Below are 18,176 nucleotides of genomic sequence, written 5' to 3' on the forward strand. Positions count from 1 at the left end.
GTTGGCTAAACTCGAACGACCACCTCTGTGTATCGCCAAGTGATCCACAGACTGTAGAAATGTGCGTAATATATATTCCAAAGCTCAGCTGAATTAATGAATGTGGCTGCCAATGTAGAGTATTATATACCTAAACTCAAAAATGGCTCAATAACTAATCAGCCAATCTCCAATCAGTTTAAAAAAGGCAAAAAAGTGTTGCATCCGTTCTCACGATCAACATAGATTAGAATATTTTTTTGTGGTTAATAGCATGACAATGTTTGATAGAAGCTTTTTGCATTGCCCATGAAAAGTTTTTTTTGTTTTTTCTCAAAAACAGTTTGACAAAACAGATCATGAAAATAGGGGTCGTCTCATATTCACGTCAAGGAAGTAAATGTTGAAAATAAATTCTAAAGAGAGTTCACAGTAGGCTAATGACGCACTTCAAAGAGGTGGACCCACCTGACAGGAAGTGTCCGGTCTCCCTTGCGGCGGTCCATTTCTCTCTGTGGCACTGGGTACCATCTGAAGTTAAGCTTCCAGTTGAAACCTCCGTACGTCATGTCTGATCCCGCCATGTACTCGAAGGTATCGTCGCTGATCACATCGATGATGGGACACACAACTGTTCGCCTAGTACACACACATTAACACTTAGCTGACTTCCTGTTGCTGTGGTCATCCAACGTGACCATGCATTTGACCGTAACAGCCATCACTAATAAACTCATGCTCATTACCCCCTTTTTGTAAGAGCGCTTGCATGAGGCGGTAAACACAGCATGACTAATTTGCCTACAAATTAACATAAGGGCAAGTCATCTGCACACTAGCTTTCCAATTTGGTGCATGCCTTTTTCATTGGGCGCTTGAGGTCTTACTTGTCGTGCTTGATGCGAGCAAGCAGTGGCTCCAGCCAGCCTGTCGTGCATTCGCAATGAGCATCCAAAAAGGTAATGACCTTCAAATAAAGAGAAAAAACACAAGGCAACTTCCCACAGTGTTTTTGGTCATACAGTAGATTGTGCTCACACATGCAACCTGCACTAAGTTCACTAACCTGGCCTGTAGAGATGGAAGCCCCCTTGAGGCGAGCTCGAATGAGTCCAGACCTCTGATCCATCCTCACTACCCTGACAGGAACCTCCAGCCTTCGCACATATTTCTCCAACGGCCGTTTTAGGAAATCTACCACATATCAAAAAAACTAAAGATGTCAGAGCAGAGCCATCTATCTTCTTAATAGTTTCATTTAAAAAAAGCAAAATAACAACCTAATAAAATATGACAGAGGGAGTGGTATTTTCCAGGGTCATTATTAAAATACATTTTCTTAAATATAACTTGTTAGTATATTTTGTAGTGTGGGAAAATGTTGTATTATCATAAATATTACATTTATACATTATTACATACGGTTAATCTTAGGGCTGTTAAAGTTACGGCATTAACGTATAGTATTCAAATGTAATGCATTTAGCACGTATTGGGTCAGTGTCTTTTACCAGCCACAATAGATATTCATCCTTAGAAATCCATAGATTATTGAAACTGCACTTTGCAGGCTTTTTTTTAGCATCATCACTTTGACTAGCTATTGGGCATGCCTGCAGTTCATTGGTGCTAAATAAAATTTTTCACACCACTAAAATATCATGACGGTCTGTAACAATTTACATAGATTTTGTTTGGATTAATGGAAACTTTATATATAGTTTCATGACTTTTCCAAAATCTAAGAAAAACATTTTTTTTCCCCTAACTTTTCCAAGGCCTGGAAGTTGACTTTTAAAATTCCTTGACTTTTCCAGTTTTTTAATGATCCTACAAACTTTGTTTGTGTATGACAAGTTGATGATAAAAATGTATTTGTGTCAATATATAAGGGTGTTTTAAAGTTAATTTGAAATATTTAAGTAATTAATGCGATTAATTGTGATTAATCAAAATTCAAGAGTGAATCCATTTTAATGCATCTTTGTCATCTGACAATGATGCATTGTCATATAGTATACGAGTACTATCATTTGACAGTACTCGTATACTATATAGGTGCAGTATATATAAAATGAATGTGGAATTACCCTTAATTTAACATTACAGCTTGTTAAACCACCTACATACATAAAGTACATACTGTATTTATTAAACTTTTTATTTAATTTAATTATTGAAAACTACAGTTATACACATGGGATTTTTTTCTAATGTTTTGATATACTATTACAAATTCTAGAAAAGTGTGCACATGGCAATGTTCAAATACAGGCTGAAAACCCTTTTATTTAATTGTGCATATGGCAACTGAAAGTATTTTATCTACATTCAGAGGTGGGTAGAGTAGCCAGAAATTGTACTCAAGTAAGAGTACTGTTACTTTAGAGATGTATTACTCAAGTAAAAGTAAGGAGTGGTTACCCAAATATTTACTTGAGTAAAAGTAAAAAGTATGTTGTGAAAAAACTACTCAAGTACTGAGTAACTGATGAGTAACCTGTTCGTTTAATGATGAATGCAACATTTAATGCATAAAATTATAAAAAAAGCAATTAACAAATTCAGAGCCAGGAATATCTTTTAAGCAACTAAAACAATAATATACATTAAATAATATATATTTGGTTTTACACTGTATTAAAAAAAATTTGAAAATTAATTTTACCTTAGGAACCTCATTATACGATTGGCTAAGTTTTAGATTCATAGATGTAAGTTTCTCAATACCCGACCTGTTTTTTTGTGCCTTTAAAAAAGATTTAGAACTCTACATTAAAACACTCTAACTCTAACAACCTAAACGCTGTGAAAATGATGATGCTGTGTTCCAAATTTAAGTGATTTACAGAGATTGAGTGAGCCTATGGCTTTGCACTTTGTTTATTTTATATAAATATTTTTTCATTCTATTTTAGTTACTTTGAATTTACAACCCCCTGGTGCTGTTTTGTACAGTTTTTATACTATTTTGTACTGTTTTTGTACTTACTTTGATTACTATTTTCAACTGTTTGTAAATGTTGAAATTTATAAATATAGGTTTATTAAAAAAAAAGTGTGCAGTTAATCATGTGCCCGCCTGGCTCTGTTTGATTGGTGAAACGGAGTCAAACGTCACCAGTGACTGCATTTGATTGGTGAAACGGAGTCAAACGTCACCAGTGACTGCATTTGATTGGTGAAACGCAGGCATGTGATAGATCCTACTTTGAAGGTCTGTCGGACGAACCAAAACAAAGCGTGCATTAACAGATCGATAAGAATTAGTAGCGAGTAGCGAGTAGCGAGCTGAATGTAGATAAATGGAGCGGAGTAAAAGTAGCGTTTCTTCTCTAAAAATATACTCAAGTAAAAGTAAAAGTATGTTGCATTAAAACTACTCTTAGAAGTACAATTTATCCCAAAAGTTACTCAAATAGATGTTACGGAGTACATGTTATTACCCACTTCTGTCTACACTCATGATTAATTTGAACTAAGATTTGTTTATATGGTAATTTTTATTTTACGATTTTAAATTGTGAATGAGGTCTGTCTATCCCCAACTAGTACCAACCTTGTCACGTCCGTTGTGTCCTTGAGCAAGACACTTCACCCTTGCTCCTGATGGGTGCTGGTTAGGGCCTTGCATGGCAGCTCCCTCCATCAGTGTGTGAATGTGTGCGTGAATGGGTAAATGTGGAAGTAGTGTCAAAGCGCTTTGAGTACCTTGAAGGTAGAAAAGCGCTATACAAGTACAACCCATTTACATTTATCATTTATCTGTGTTGGCCCTGTGATGAGGTGGCGACTTGTCCAGGATGTACCTCGCCTTAAGCCTGAATGCAGCTGAGATAGGCTCCAGCGACCCAACCGCCACCCCAAAAAGGGACAAGCGGTAGAAAATGGATGGATAATTTTAATTATGATTTATTTTTATGATTGAACTTTATGATTTTAATTTAAATTATGATTATTTATTTTATTATTTCAGTTATATTTTTGACCTCTTGTAATTTTCTGTAAAGCACTTTGAATTGCTTTGTGTACAAATTGTGCTCTATAAATAAACCATTTCAATTTGCAAACACAGCATATTCTGTTTACATTGGCAGATATTTTATCATCATTAAGGTTAGTTAACAAGGGATAGGCTAATAGGGACAAAAAACAATATTTGGTAAGTTGAATTCAAGTCAAAACAGTTGCTACTGTTTATAGGCAGACAAACCACGTGATTTCTCTGAGCCAATCAGCAATATAAGGTACAGTAGCAAAAATAATATTAATAAAGTAAATAATACAGGAATAATATAATATATAATTCCAAAGACATGCACCTGGGGATAGGTTGATTGGCAACACTAAATTGGCCCTAGTGTGTGAATCTGAGTGTGAATGTTGTCTGTCTATCTGTGTTGGCCCTGCGATGAAGTGGCGACTTGTCCATGGTGTACCCCGCCTTCCGCCCGATTGTAGCTGAGATAGGCGCCAGCGCCCCCCGCGACCCCGAAAGGGAATAAGCGGTAGAAAATGGATGGATGGATAATTCTAGCAATATTATGTGTGAATATATATATATATATATATATATATATATATATATACATATATATATATATATATATATATATATATATGTATATATATAAACCCCGTTTTCATATGAGTTGGGAAATTGTGTTAGATGTAAATATAAACGGAATACAATGATTTGCAAATCCTTTTCAACCCATATTCTATTGAATGCATTACAAATACAAGATATTTTTTTTTTGTGCAAATATTTAACTTAAAATTGAATCGCTGCAACACGTGCCAAAGTAGTTGGGAAAGGGCATGTTCAACACTGTGTTGCATCACATTTTGTTTTAACAACACTCAATAAATGTTTGGGAAGTGAGGAAACTAATTGTTGAAGCTTTGACAGTGGAATTCTTTCCCATTATTGTTTTATGTAGAGCTTCAGTCGTTCAACAGTCCGGGGTCTCCCCTGTCATATTTTACGCTTCATAATGCGCCACACATTTTCGATCGGAGACAGGTCTGGACTGCAAGCGGGCCAGGAAAGTACCCGCACTCTTTTTTTATGAAGTCATGCTGTTGTAACAATTGTCTTGCTGAAATAAGCAGAAATAAGCGTCCATGATAACGTTGCTTGGATGACAACATATGTTGCTCCAAAACCTGTATGGACATTTCAGCATTAACGGTGCCTTCACAGATGTGTAAGGTACCCATGCCTTGGGCACTAATGCACCCCCATACCATCACAGATGCTGGCTTTTGAACTTTGCGCCTATAACAATCCGAATGGTTATTTTCCTCTTTGTTCCGGAGGACACCACATCCTCTGTTTCCAAATATAATTGGAAATGTAGACTCGTCAGACCACAGAACACCATTCCACTTTGCCATCTTAGGTGCACTTGGGCCCAGCCAAGCCGGCGGCTTTTAATTTCTCAACTTTATCGGTATTTATTGCCACCTTTTCCAACTTCTTTGTCACGTGTTGCTGGCATCAAATTATAAAGTTAATGATTATTTGCAAAAAAAAAATGTTTATCAGTTTGAACATCAAATATGTTGTCTTTGTAGCATATTCAACTGAATATGAGTTGAAAAGGATTTGCAAATCATTGTATTCTGTTTATATTTACATCTAACACAATTTCCCAACTCATATGGAAACGAGGTTTGTATATATATATATATATATATATATATATATATATATATATATATATATATATATATATATATATATATATATATATATATATATATATTTATTTTTTTTAAATTTATTTATTTTTTTATTTTTATTTGTTGTTTTTTTTATTTTTTTTTATTTATTTATTCATTTCTTCCACTATATGTTACCAGAATTTAATATAAAATACATCCAGGTAGAGATGTCACAAAGCCACATGAAAGAAAACATACATTTTGTTGAAGTTTAAAAAAAAAAAGGGAAAAACTATACATACAGACATGTACTACCACACACACAAAGTGTATGAATTACAGTCCTTCTTAGTTTTATTGCACACACAGATCAAACGGTACACGTGACCTGGACTTAGAGTATCTTAAAGCTGCAGACAACAAACCCTTGATTCACACCTGCAGTACCAAAATATTTAACAGTGCTGTGCAGTGACATCGGGCGTTGTAACATGAGTGTAATCCCTGCAATTGACGAATTACGGACCTAATCTCCCCCCCTACTAACAGGGATGAACAGTATTGCAAAGTGTGGAGTGAAACACTGCCCAGAGATGGTGACTCTTTTTCTTGCTCTCGGGCATCACAACCCTGATAAAAATCCCCCAGTTGCTTGAAATGTTCAATGAGACTCAAACTCAAATAGACAAGGAACCATATAAGACAAGTGTGTGTGTGTGTGTGTGTGTGTGTGTGTGTGTGTGTGTGTGTATATACATACCTCGCTCACTGGCATCGTCCACCAGAACAATCTCCTCCAACAGTGTGTGGGGAGAGCGGTCGATGACAGAGTGGACGGTCCGCAGCAGCGTGCTCCACGCCTCGTTGTGAAATACAATCACCACGCTGGTTCTGGGCAGATTGTCAGGGTATAACTTGTTCTTGCACCTTCAGACAAAACACAGAACATCTATTTATGAGGCTGCAGAGCAGGAGGACACTGGAGGCACTTCAACATCAACACAATGTTGTCAGTAATGGGATCACTTGGCTTATCGTCTTGCGAGACACAGTAATCAACGACACCTCTTAGCGTGCCTTAAACAAAGCAAACTGAGGGTGAATAATAGGTGAGCAGACTAATTTAGAGATGTGCAGAAATGTAGAAATGTGTGCCGTCAACTGACTTACGTTGCTAATTCATTTCTCTCCTCATTCTGGCCTGCTTTTTGCTGTCAAAACACTCTGGAAAAGTGTCCTTCACAACCGTTCCGATGATTTCCATTGCGATACTGTATCTGTTTGAATTACGTGCAAGAAAGTGCAAGGCCTTTTGCCCTAGCTTTACGGATTAAGGATTTCATAATCATCTTAGTAGCAAGAAATTTAGTGTTACAATTTTAGATAAGAGTGAATAGTATGACTGATTAACATATAATACACAATTCAGTTTTACACTAATTCATGAATCCCATAGCTATATTTGGGCAAACGCATATTCCACCATCAAGGAGAGACTATTGTGGGCACGCATTTGGCACACAATGTAGGTCAAAAACCAAAGTAGAGGCCACCGCCAGGAAGCCAACATGCACGCTCTCAGATATTAAAGGATAAGTCAGCAAATTTTGTAACTTTTTTTTTATAATAATCTGTCAAATCCTGTGGAAATCTCAAAGCCAGTAGGCTAACACTTACGCACATCTGAAGTCTGTTTATTTGTTCGGTTTATATATATTCATCTGCAATTATTTCAGTTTTCTTTAACTAGAGTTTCTGTTTTTATTTATTTACGTTTTTAACAAAAAATAAATAAATAAAATAAATACATGAAATACAATTTTTGTATTATCCAAATCGGCGGAGAGAAAGGTGTGAAGATTAACTTCAGTGGGTGTACAATGTGTCAATCGTATGTAAACATAACTCTCCCGACATTGCAATAAACATCCTCCAATCTTCTACATGTCACAACTAGTAGTAACGGTACTATGAGCAGAATAGATTCACAACTTCACAAAATAAGCATTAGCTGCAAGCTTGCAGTAAATAAATGATAAATGGGTTATACTTGTATAGCGCTTTTCTACCTTCAAGGTACTCAAAGCGCTTTGACACTACTTCCACATTTACACACACATTCACACACTGATGGAGGGAGCTGCCATGCAAGGCGCCAACCAGCACCCATCAGGAGCAAGGGTGAAGTGTCTTGCTCAGGACACAACGGACGTGACGAGGTTGGTACTAGGTGGGATTTGAACCAGGGACCCTCGGGTTGCGCACGGCCACTCTCCCACTGCGCCACGCCGTCTTTGCAACAAGTCTGTAAATCAAAATTTGGATATGGAAACAGTATATTAGAATACAAACATACTTGTGTGTTTGAGAGACAATAAAAACTCATACTAAACTCAGTCTAGTTTTATTGCAGGGACACACAAAGTGTCTAATAAACATTTTCCATTTTGTAAAAATGTATAATATTGCTAAGTGATCAGTCAGCCTGCTAAAGGTCTGTCAATGTCGACATTTGTCAATTTAGAATCATTTCATCAATCACAGTTGTCATTGTTAGGGATAGATACAATTTCAGCCAGTCTGTGTGGCAGGAATAATAATTATTTTAGGGATACAAAACTTCAGGGAGCTATTTATTTATTTCAATTTTAAAATAAATGCTACTGTGCTAAGGAACTTTTGGCACTTTTGCTATTTGTTTGTTTTTTAAATAAACATGATTTAGTCATTTAAACAAAGTTAGGTGTTGGAGTCTGTAATGGTATTATTCCAAGTTTTGATGCAAATATTTCATTTTTACTGTAAATCAATACCAGCTCCAAATATGGGTTATCAACCTCATTTACCACTAATAAGTGGGATCGGTCCTAAAAAAATCATATTGGTCGATCTCTAATTAAAATGACTGTCAGTGAAGTAGACATTGTAAGAGTGTTAATTAAGCCCTGCATCAATGGAATTATTCGTAAGCACCTGAAGACACAGGACACATTTTGGCCTTCCTTCATTGCCCTCAATTGCACCAAACTCCTTATAACTGTACTCATATTAACATTCCGGTTTCTTTGGTCTCTGCATCCCCTTGAAGAAGTGGGTGGACTTAAAAATTGTCCATTGTCCTTTTTAGAACAGCAGCAGAGGTTTAGTACTTAATGTGCAGAGTGGAAAAAGCGATTTACCTGGTGTGTAACAATAATGTACCAGTTTAAGTGTCACTAACTCTAATGGAAGTGAGAGTTATTTGCTCACCGGTCCCACTTTGAGAACTCTATGACACTGCTTCAACATTGTGCCAACTGAAAATTACATGTTCAACAAAAATGCACCTGTGTGTGCTTGCAAAAAAGCAGGAAGGTTGACGTATGACACACTTTCACTCAATGTCAACACACAGTTTCCAAGTCTTATAATTTGTATGCCGATCAGACAACTCTGACATCAACAACTGATGGAAAACTGGAAGACTTTGTGCGTCTCCACCAAGCAGGCATGTTTTGACACAGGTTAGGGTGTCACAGTGTGTTGATTTAGCGTGCCATGTGTTGTAGTAGACAGGGAAGGCGGATCAGTATTTGGCAAAAGGAAAGCTGCAATAACGAGTTAAAGGTTCATTCGTCCCACCAAGGAATTTGCAAGCACGGTCAACAGCGCAACATCGCACAAATAAAATGATGCGGTCAGAATGTAAAAAGGGCAAAACTTGTCATTGTGGAAAATGTTCACATGCTGCAGATCCACCCAAGGCACATGTGTTCCACCCCACACAAGCCCCATTTAACACTCACACGTGCACACACAGGCTGGACTGTAATGTCAGAATGACCTATTCCCCCTCATTTATTTCTCTCTGAATGGCCCGGCTGACAATAATGAAAATAAACTGCAAGTGTGTTCACGCTCTGCAGTTTGAGCTAATGATGACCTACGCTGAATTCATTCACCGGCTTCCGTCAACCTGACACACACACGCACACACACACAGTGTCGATATTGACTCGGTCTTATCTCTTAATTGGAAAAGTAGATAGACGGTGAGGCGGCTAAGGGAAGACACACCTAGTAATCAACTCTTGTTCAAAGACTAAAACACATTTCATGGATCAATGTATTTTTCCAGTCTGTTGCGTGCCTGTGTGGGTCCTTGCCTGTCAGTCAATATTTTTATGAAAACCCTCATCATATAAACATACATGTTTCTCTTGTGAGGAGACCTCAAGGCCCAAATGGGCAAGATGGGGTTGTAACTGCATCCAATATGTAATAGACATTATAGAGACGGTATATGGGCGGCATGGCTCTGTTGGTAGAGCGGCCGTGCAGGTTCAATTCCAGCTTCCGCCATCCGAGTCACTGTCGTGTCCTTGGGCAAGACACTTTAAGCTGTAGCTTAAAGATGTAGTTAATGGGTTACACAATGTAAAGTGCTTTGAGTCGACAGAAAAGTAGCCCTATATAAATTCACTTCACTTATACAAGGGCCTATTCTTACATGTGCTTTACGGGAAAAAAGGTGCGCAACTACACACAGTCTGGCTGCACAGCATTCTCGCGCTGTCACTGTGAGCCTTTATCCAGGGTGTGCACTTTGGTTGAAGCGACCCTAAATTGTGGTTGTTCCCTGTCAAATCTGGCCTTCTCCGTCTTCTTCCATCAACTTAAGGACTTTTGATTTTACACACCACTGAGGCTGAAATAAGTCCAGCGCCCCTGGACGGTGAAAATTATATTGTACTCGAAGTTTGGATGCAGTGTACACCACACATAATAAAATAAAAAAAGAAACTTCCAAAAAACTATCACATTTATTCTGATCGCTTCAATTGTGACACATTGTCTCGTGAGTGCGACCACAACGGATTGTGACCATGCCTATATCTGCACTGTTTAAACATCCTGGAACTAAAAGTCAATACATCTGGATAACATTGAACTATCAATAAATCAATCAAATAATTTTTAGCCCTTAATCAAAAATGTCTCAGAAGGCTGCAAAAATCACAACGACATCCTCGGATCTAATCCCGCATCAACCTACTCAGTGGCCTAGTGGGTAGAGTGTCCGCTCTGAGATCGGTAGGTCGTGAGTTCAAATCCCGGCCGAGTCATACCAAAAACTATAAAAATGAGACCCATTACCTTCCTGCTTGGCACTCAGCATTAAGGGTTGGAATTGGGGGTTAAATCACCATAAATGATTCCTGGGCGCAGCCACCGCTGCTGCCCACTACTCCCTTCACATCCTAGGGGGTGATCAAGGGTGATGGGTCAAATGCAGGGAATGATTTTGCCACACATATTGTGTGTGACAGTCATTGGTACTTCTTCAACTGTGACTATTTATAAGAAAAATACATAAATAATGTAGAGTGTATCAATTTATCCATAGATTTTTTTTGACAGTTAATGTCAAAATGTTAGCTGTCAATCAGCATGCACACACTCACAAACATTTGTACTAAACGGAACTCCTGACATTATCAATGCCAACAGGTTGGTTATAATAGCAAGAGGCACAAAGTTGTATCTACAGATTTGTATTCACATTCACTACAACATCCACTGTTGTAGCGTGCTACCAGGGCAAGAATTTCACGACAGCCGGGACGGCCATTGCTCTCGTTGCGCTTCTGTTTGGCCGTGTGCCCCTCAAAAAATAGGCAAAACGATATTCATGTCTTTACGGCTTCTTTGACCAGTGGTGGGTTTAATTCTGTCTCGTTTGAACCGCCGAAGTCCCACACACAAAACATCATCGGGCCAAACAGGAGTCAACAGCCTGTAAACCAGATGTGCAAATGTCTCGGACTTCTCAAAGGCCATTGTACTGAATGAAGAAGTTAAGTGAGCTAGGCTAAGGTAAGAACGTTTGATAGATTTGTGAACGCATAAGAAGACAATAAACTCAATGTATACAATATAACACACTTTTCATACTCAAAGTTTAAAGTACCACTGATAGTCACACACACACTAGGTGTGGTGAAATTACCCTCTGCATTTGACCCATCCCCTTGTTGGGGGAGCAGTGAGCAGCAGCGGTGGCCGCGCTCGGGAATTATTTGGGTGATTTAAACCCCAATTCCAACCCTTGATTCTGAGTGTCAAGCAGGGAGGTAGTGGAACTCATTTTTACAGTCTTTCTTTGATATTACTCAGCAGGTGGACACTCTAACCACAAGGCCACTGAGCAGTGTATTTAGTAACGCAACTAGACGATGTGTCTGGTGTTATCAGTTTTGTCTAACATAGTCGACCGCGCTAGTTTAATGTGAATGAAAACGGCACAAAAAGAAAACTCCTGGTTGTACACTAAATATTATATGAAGCCCCAACATGTTACAATCATTGTGGGTAAAAGGAACACTTATCCTAAGCATGGGCTCTTGAATGTTATACAGTATGACTGGAAGTGTTCTTATAAGAGACATAAGGAACCCTTAAGCTTGAAGTCCCATGTCATATTTTGTTCCAGCGACCCCCCCCCCAAGATTTTAGTTAAAACGTTTGCCTGTGAAAGAATATGTTTATAAAAGGATTTGCCTAGAAATCTAATGGTTTTTCAGTCGTTTTAAATGGTTGAAGTGGTTAAAAGCTACAGTAAGGTGACAAAAGTGTTTTCCAGGTTTTAATGTGATTAGACTTTTTTTTTTTTCTAAAATTGCTTAGAATATGACCAGTTGGTTAAAAATCTAAATGATTCTTGAAGTGTTTCAAACACTTTAATCTTTTATGTTCAAACACAGCAGGTGTACAAGTTTGTAGTGGGGCACAGTGTGACAAGTGGACGACACCAAAGGCCAAATGACCTTGCCCCTAAAATGACTAATTTCCAGGCCTAGCGACACGCACTCATGAGACAAGCACTGCTTGGATTAATATGGCATTAAAGTGTTATCTTTTTCATGTATTTCTATGACAATCACAAGTGTTAGTAAAACTCCATGCTTAATGATTTTCACACAACCGGAAAAAATAGGTGCCATGGCAAAGCCCACTTTCATTCCAGACTTAAAGGGGAACAACACATCGTTCACACTCCCAATGGAAGGCAAAAGCACATATGTCTGTTTTTTTATTTTTGATTAAATATTTTATTTATAAAATGTGTCAAGCATAGGCGCTAATCTACATTTCTGCCACTGGTTGCTTTGACGTGCGGTAAATCTGACGCTACTTTTCTGAACATCCGCGGTTTTTGCTTGGTGGTGAGCAGTGACGTGCGGTGAACTAAACACTGTGTGAGGCATGTATACTTTTTTTTCTTCTTTTTTTTTACTTAAATTCATATGTGCAGCTCTAGTCATTGTTGATTTAGGATGCACATTAGAGTAACAGGAAAAAAAGGGAATTATTCACTTTCATAAACATGTTATCATAATGATATCATGATATGATAAATGGGTCCAAAAAGTATTTAATAAAAGTTGTTATTAAATACTTTTTGGTCCCATTTGCTTTTAACAAAATAAATCAAGTATTGTGAGTGTATTATTTTTCTGCATTTTTATCTGAAGCAGCAATAGCTATCCTCGATGAAAACATACTTTGTATGACCACATTCATTTTGTCTTAAAGTCCAGTTTAGAGAAGTATTTCATTTTGGATACAGTATATAATCCTCCATATTGGCAGACACATTCATTTAATTTAAATTCATTCCAAAAAATTAAACAATATTTTTGCATCTGACAAAAAACACCTACAAACGCTGGCTTACTCTAATTAAAATGCCATGATTGTTATGAATACAGTTTAAAAAAAAGAAAACAAAAAAAGTCTGGCTTCTGCTAGAGAGACCTGTGTCTGCTAGCTTGAGCGACCCCGCTTTTCCCAGTGTGGCGAGTCAGAGCACTGCTGAGGCAATGAACTGCAAGTTGACAATATATCGCCCCCTACCTTGAGGCAGAGGTACTTGCTGCCTCTTGGCCTGCCTTTTCCCCGTGGAAACAAGCATGCACCCCCTCGCACGCACACGCCCAATACACACTGTGTGTAGCCAGGGAGGCACCGCCTGTGTCTGCCTCACTTCTCGTTTGCTGCGTTGTTTTGATCAGGAAACACGGAATTTCCACAATTTTCACCATGAAAATTACCAAAATATACAGGAAACACACCAAAATCACATAGAAAGCATAAACCAAAAGAGAAATATTAAAACATATTTTATTTTATTACTTCATTTTGGAAAATCTCATGGTTAAGCCACCTGGTGGCAGGTGAGGCACTGTCTCACTTGCCTCCCCTGACAGCACTCACTGGTGGTGAGAAAGAATTTGCCATCAATCCCACGTGGGTGCTCGGCATTGTCTGGGGGTGCTCGGGCCCCAAAGCACCCACGGGATCGGCGCCTATGGTGTCAAGTACGAAGTGGCTAACAATTCAGTCAATGTTGCAACTACCGCCAACAATACTTTACATGTTGTGACCTAAAAATTATCCGAGAATTAGAGATATTGTTATTACAAGCGCTAATGCCAAGGAACTATTTTGCAAATACCATGATCACAGCGAGGTAACTAGTTTTTGCAGCTACAGTATTAACACAACTGAGCGGCTACAATGCCTCTTAGTTTGTAACAGTTCATTCTATATTATAAATAATGTCTCTTACTGGGATAGTGGAAGGTTGTGGCCATAAACCGAGAAGTTGGTCAACTTTGACATTCAAATTAAACCCGAAGTTGGCGAGAAAGACAGGAAAAGAAGCAGGTTTGAGCCTCTTTTTTTACCTGCGTAAGAATTATAATACATTTTTCTTTGGAATTGGAAGATATAAACATCCTATCAGTCGGCATCCCATTGAGAGCGGATATTGTACAACAGGTGATTGTTTTATTATGTTTGTAAATTGGATTTTTTGTTTAGCACTTGGCAAAACTATTACTTGCTGGATGTGCTGATCACTCAGCCTCTAAAATGTGTAGCTCATCCTCTGTAAATTCAGGCTAAAAAATGTAGGGTTCTTTATCATAATTTGTCCCAAAGTAGTAGTTATGGGCTCTGATGGAGTCTGCAACGATAGTGTTGTTGTTGAAGGAAATAGCAAATGTTGTTATGAGTTTGCATAAATAAATAAAGATTAATCACAGTGTTTATTTTGACTGGCGCAAGTCGGTGCGCATTTCACAGGCAGTGATCCCATCACACTGGCGTGTGACGATAGTTTGAGCAATGTGCTTTGCACCAAATTTTTCTTCAAAACAAACTGACGGAACTTTAGATAAAACTGAGGTAACTAGTTGGTATTGTAGCGACAAACTTTATTATCATTTGGGCATATCAACTTTGAAACACCATCTTAAAGCGAAACATTAACTCATATGTGCCAACCTTGAGACCTCCGAATTCAAGAGATTGGTGGGGCGGGGTTAAGGGGGAGCAGTATATTTATAGCTATTTGTTTTATACATATACATATATATATATATATATATATATATATATATATATATATATATATATATATAAAAAACAAATACTTGAATTTCAGTGTTCGTTTACGTACACATATATACACACACATAACACTCCTCTCTACTCATTGTTGTATTTGAAAGTGCAACGCTTTGCAGCCAGTAGCAAAACCTTTGAAGGTGCAAAGGTATGGGCCGCATCTGTGAAATTTAATTTGCAGGGGAGGAGTGTTTATGGTTGAATTGTCCATCCTCGTTCTATTCTCTGTCACTATTTATTTTTGGACATTACTACTTGCTGTAGTTTTGAAGCAATGCAGAATGGGAATCCGGATGTTGTGTGTCAATGTATTAACATGCCGGCTGGAATAAACACACGCTAAGAAAGAGCTTCGTGCCTGCCTACTTTATGGGTTATAGATAAACCTATGGATAACGGAGACATATATGATAGTCTCCTTCTTGTTGTGTGTGCAGTTGCGCACAAAGCTGCAAAAGCCGTAGATGTTATAACGTGACTGGGCCGGCACGCTGTTTATATGGAGGCAAAGTGGACGTGACAACAGGCTGTCCTCACTCAAGTCTGGCTGGAAATCGGGAGACATTCGGGAGAACGGTTGTCCCGGGAGATTTCAGGGAGAGGCACTGAAATTCGGGAGTGTCCCGGAAAATTCGTGAGGGTTGGCAAGTATGCATTAGCTAGAGGATGGCACCGCTAGCATTAATGCTACATGGGCAGCAAATAGAGGACAATAAGCAATGCTAGCTGAGTTTACCATAGATAAGTTAAATAATGGCTTTTCTTAAATGGGCAACCACCACATGTAGGCCACTTATCATCTGTAAGGAAACAGTGCTGCAAGATGTCAGTCATGTCGTCAACTACCGTCGTACAGTTTGTACTAAAAAGAGATCAGCGCTGTAATCTGAAAAGGTAAATAAGCTTATTTGTTTAAGCAACAGGTTAAACTAAGGAAGAGTAAATGCTGATGTACATGATGCATGTAAAGTTAGTTATGGGTGTGTTTACTACATTATATAAAATAATGTACTGTACATCTGTACCTTGGTAATATTATTGCCAAGACTTACAAAATGTGCTCGTAATTCTTACTATATTTATTGTCACCAAGTTATAAGCAAATCGATAACTTGCGTTCCAGTAAAACATTAAAAAAAAACATTCTTTTATGACATTTTGACTACAAAATTGCATCTGTGTCCAAATTTTGTGGTATTTTCTATAACACCTTTTATTCATGCAAGCACATAATAGTCTTTAATTAATCATGATTCATCACAGTTTAAGGGTATGATTAATCTGCTTTTAAAAAACAAATCACTTGACAGGCCAAGTTATTATGAATGTGCCTGTTACTACATTACATATATACTTACACCATGTATATAAAACAATGATGAGGCTTTCGGATGTTTTTTTAGAGCGCTTTATAGGTGGGAAAGAGCAAGTCCCATTACCTCCATTGTTAGTTGACCTTTGCTAGTGTTTATTTATGAGTCAGAATACATACAAAAATAAAAACATGTGTTCTTGTCCCACAAAGAGTTTGAATGATTGGCAAAATCCCAAAAAGCGCAGTTTCCCTTTCAGTGCTTTTGCCTAACTTACACAGGGTGGGCGTGTTCGCAGGCTGAATGGGGGAATAGAAATACGGAATAAAAAATAAAAAAAAACACAGGACAGATGTTGAACAGTCCCTTGTGCCAAATGTGGAGAATACTCACTCGAGATGTCCTTGTTAAGAGTGGTAGACAGACAACGTGGGAGTGTGGGAGGTGGGGTGTTCTTGTGAGTTGTGGGATATGAGACTTGGTCAGGGTTAAATTCCAGGACAATTAGACAAGCGACACATCTTCAGTCGTGTGCCCTTGCATCATTGGGTGTTTCGGCCTTCAAACACTATACACCCTCCACAAAGGTGGCCCGCGGAAGAATGATCAGTCCTCAGCTTGTGTCTCGTGCTCAACTATTCCCGAAATTCACCCTGTTACACTGCTGTTTTTTGGGGCCCAATCGGGGTTCTTCCGCTTGGGCCAAATCCACTGGCTGCTTCTTTCTGCTGCTTCTGAGACTGCTCTGAAGGTCCTCCGCAGAGCCTGACCGTGGCTGCAGAGTTCCCTCAGCAGTCTGATGTAGACGACGCCACAAATCCTCTGCATCCCACTTATACTGGGTAGACTTTGTTGTTCCAGCCACGCTGCCTTGCTTCTTCTGCTAGCTCTGAGTAGCGCAGCTTCTTACGTTCATAAGCCTCCTCCACAGAGTTCTCCCATGGGACTGTGAACTCTATGACATAAGCAGTCTTCACCGAAGGGGACCAGAGCACCAAGTCTGGCCTGAGGTTGGTAGAGGCAATCTCAGGTGGGAAAACTAAGAATGTGCTTCACTTCAAAAACACCTAATCGCAAAAGATGGAGCAAGAAGTTGCGCTGACACATACGACGCTAAAATGACAATAATGGCTATCTCACCCATGGAATAAAACAAACAAATGTTTTCATAAAAGATAATATTGCTGAGTTTTTATCAGTTTTGTGTGAAAAACAGTGATGATTATTTTTAGTATTGTGGTTGCAGTTTGCTGCATTGAATCATATTGAGCAGTGGTTCTCAAATAGGTGTACGCGTACCCCTGGGGGTACTTGAAGGTATGCCAAGGGGTACGTGAGATTTTTTTTTAAATATTCTAAAAATAGCAACAATTCAAAAAACCTTTATAAATATATTTATTGAATAATACTTCAACAAAATATGAATATAATGTTCATAAACTGTGAAAATAAATGTAACAATGCAACATTCAGTGTTGACAGCTAGATTTTTTGCGGACATGTTCCATAAACATTGATGTTAAAGATTTCTTTTTTAAGGAAATGTTAAGAATTAAGTTCATGAATCCAGATGGATCTCTATTACAATCCCCTTAGAGAGCACTTTAAGTTGATGATTACTTCTATGTGTAGAAATCTTTATTTATAATTGAATCACTTGTTTATTTTTCAACAAGTTTTTAGTTATTTTTATATATTTTTTTACAAATAGTTCAAGAAAAGCCACTACAAATGAGCAATATTTTGCACTGTTATACAATT

At 38.2% G+C, this 18,176-nt stretch overlaps 1 protein-coding gene across 1 annotated transcript in view; it reads right to left on the bottom strand.

The window, feature by feature from the left end:
• Positions 1-18,176, bottom strand: part of galnt1 (UDP-N-acetyl-alpha-D-galactosamine:polypeptide N-acetylgalactosaminyltransferase 1) — a 148,000-nt gene that overhangs the window by 28,918 nt on the left and 100,906 nt on the right. Inside the window, exons 5-8 of the mRNA XM_061915712.1 lie at positions 6,410-6,576; positions 1,046-1,173; positions 867-946; positions 448-618 (exon numbers count right to left, since the gene is read on the bottom strand). Coding sequence (XP_061771696.1) covers positions 448-618; positions 867-946; positions 1,046-1,173; positions 6,410-6,576 — 546 coding nt within the window. The remainder of the gene's footprint in view (positions 1-447; positions 619-866; positions 947-1,045; positions 1,174-6,409; positions 6,577-18,176) is intronic.

This window comes from Nerophis ophidion, linkage group LG11 (assembly GCF_033978795.1).
Source record: "Nerophis ophidion isolate RoL-2023_Sa linkage group LG11, RoL_Noph_v1.0, whole genome shotgun sequence".
NCBI lineage: Eukaryota > Metazoa > Chordata > Actinopteri > Syngnathiformes > Syngnathidae > Nerophis > Nerophis ophidion.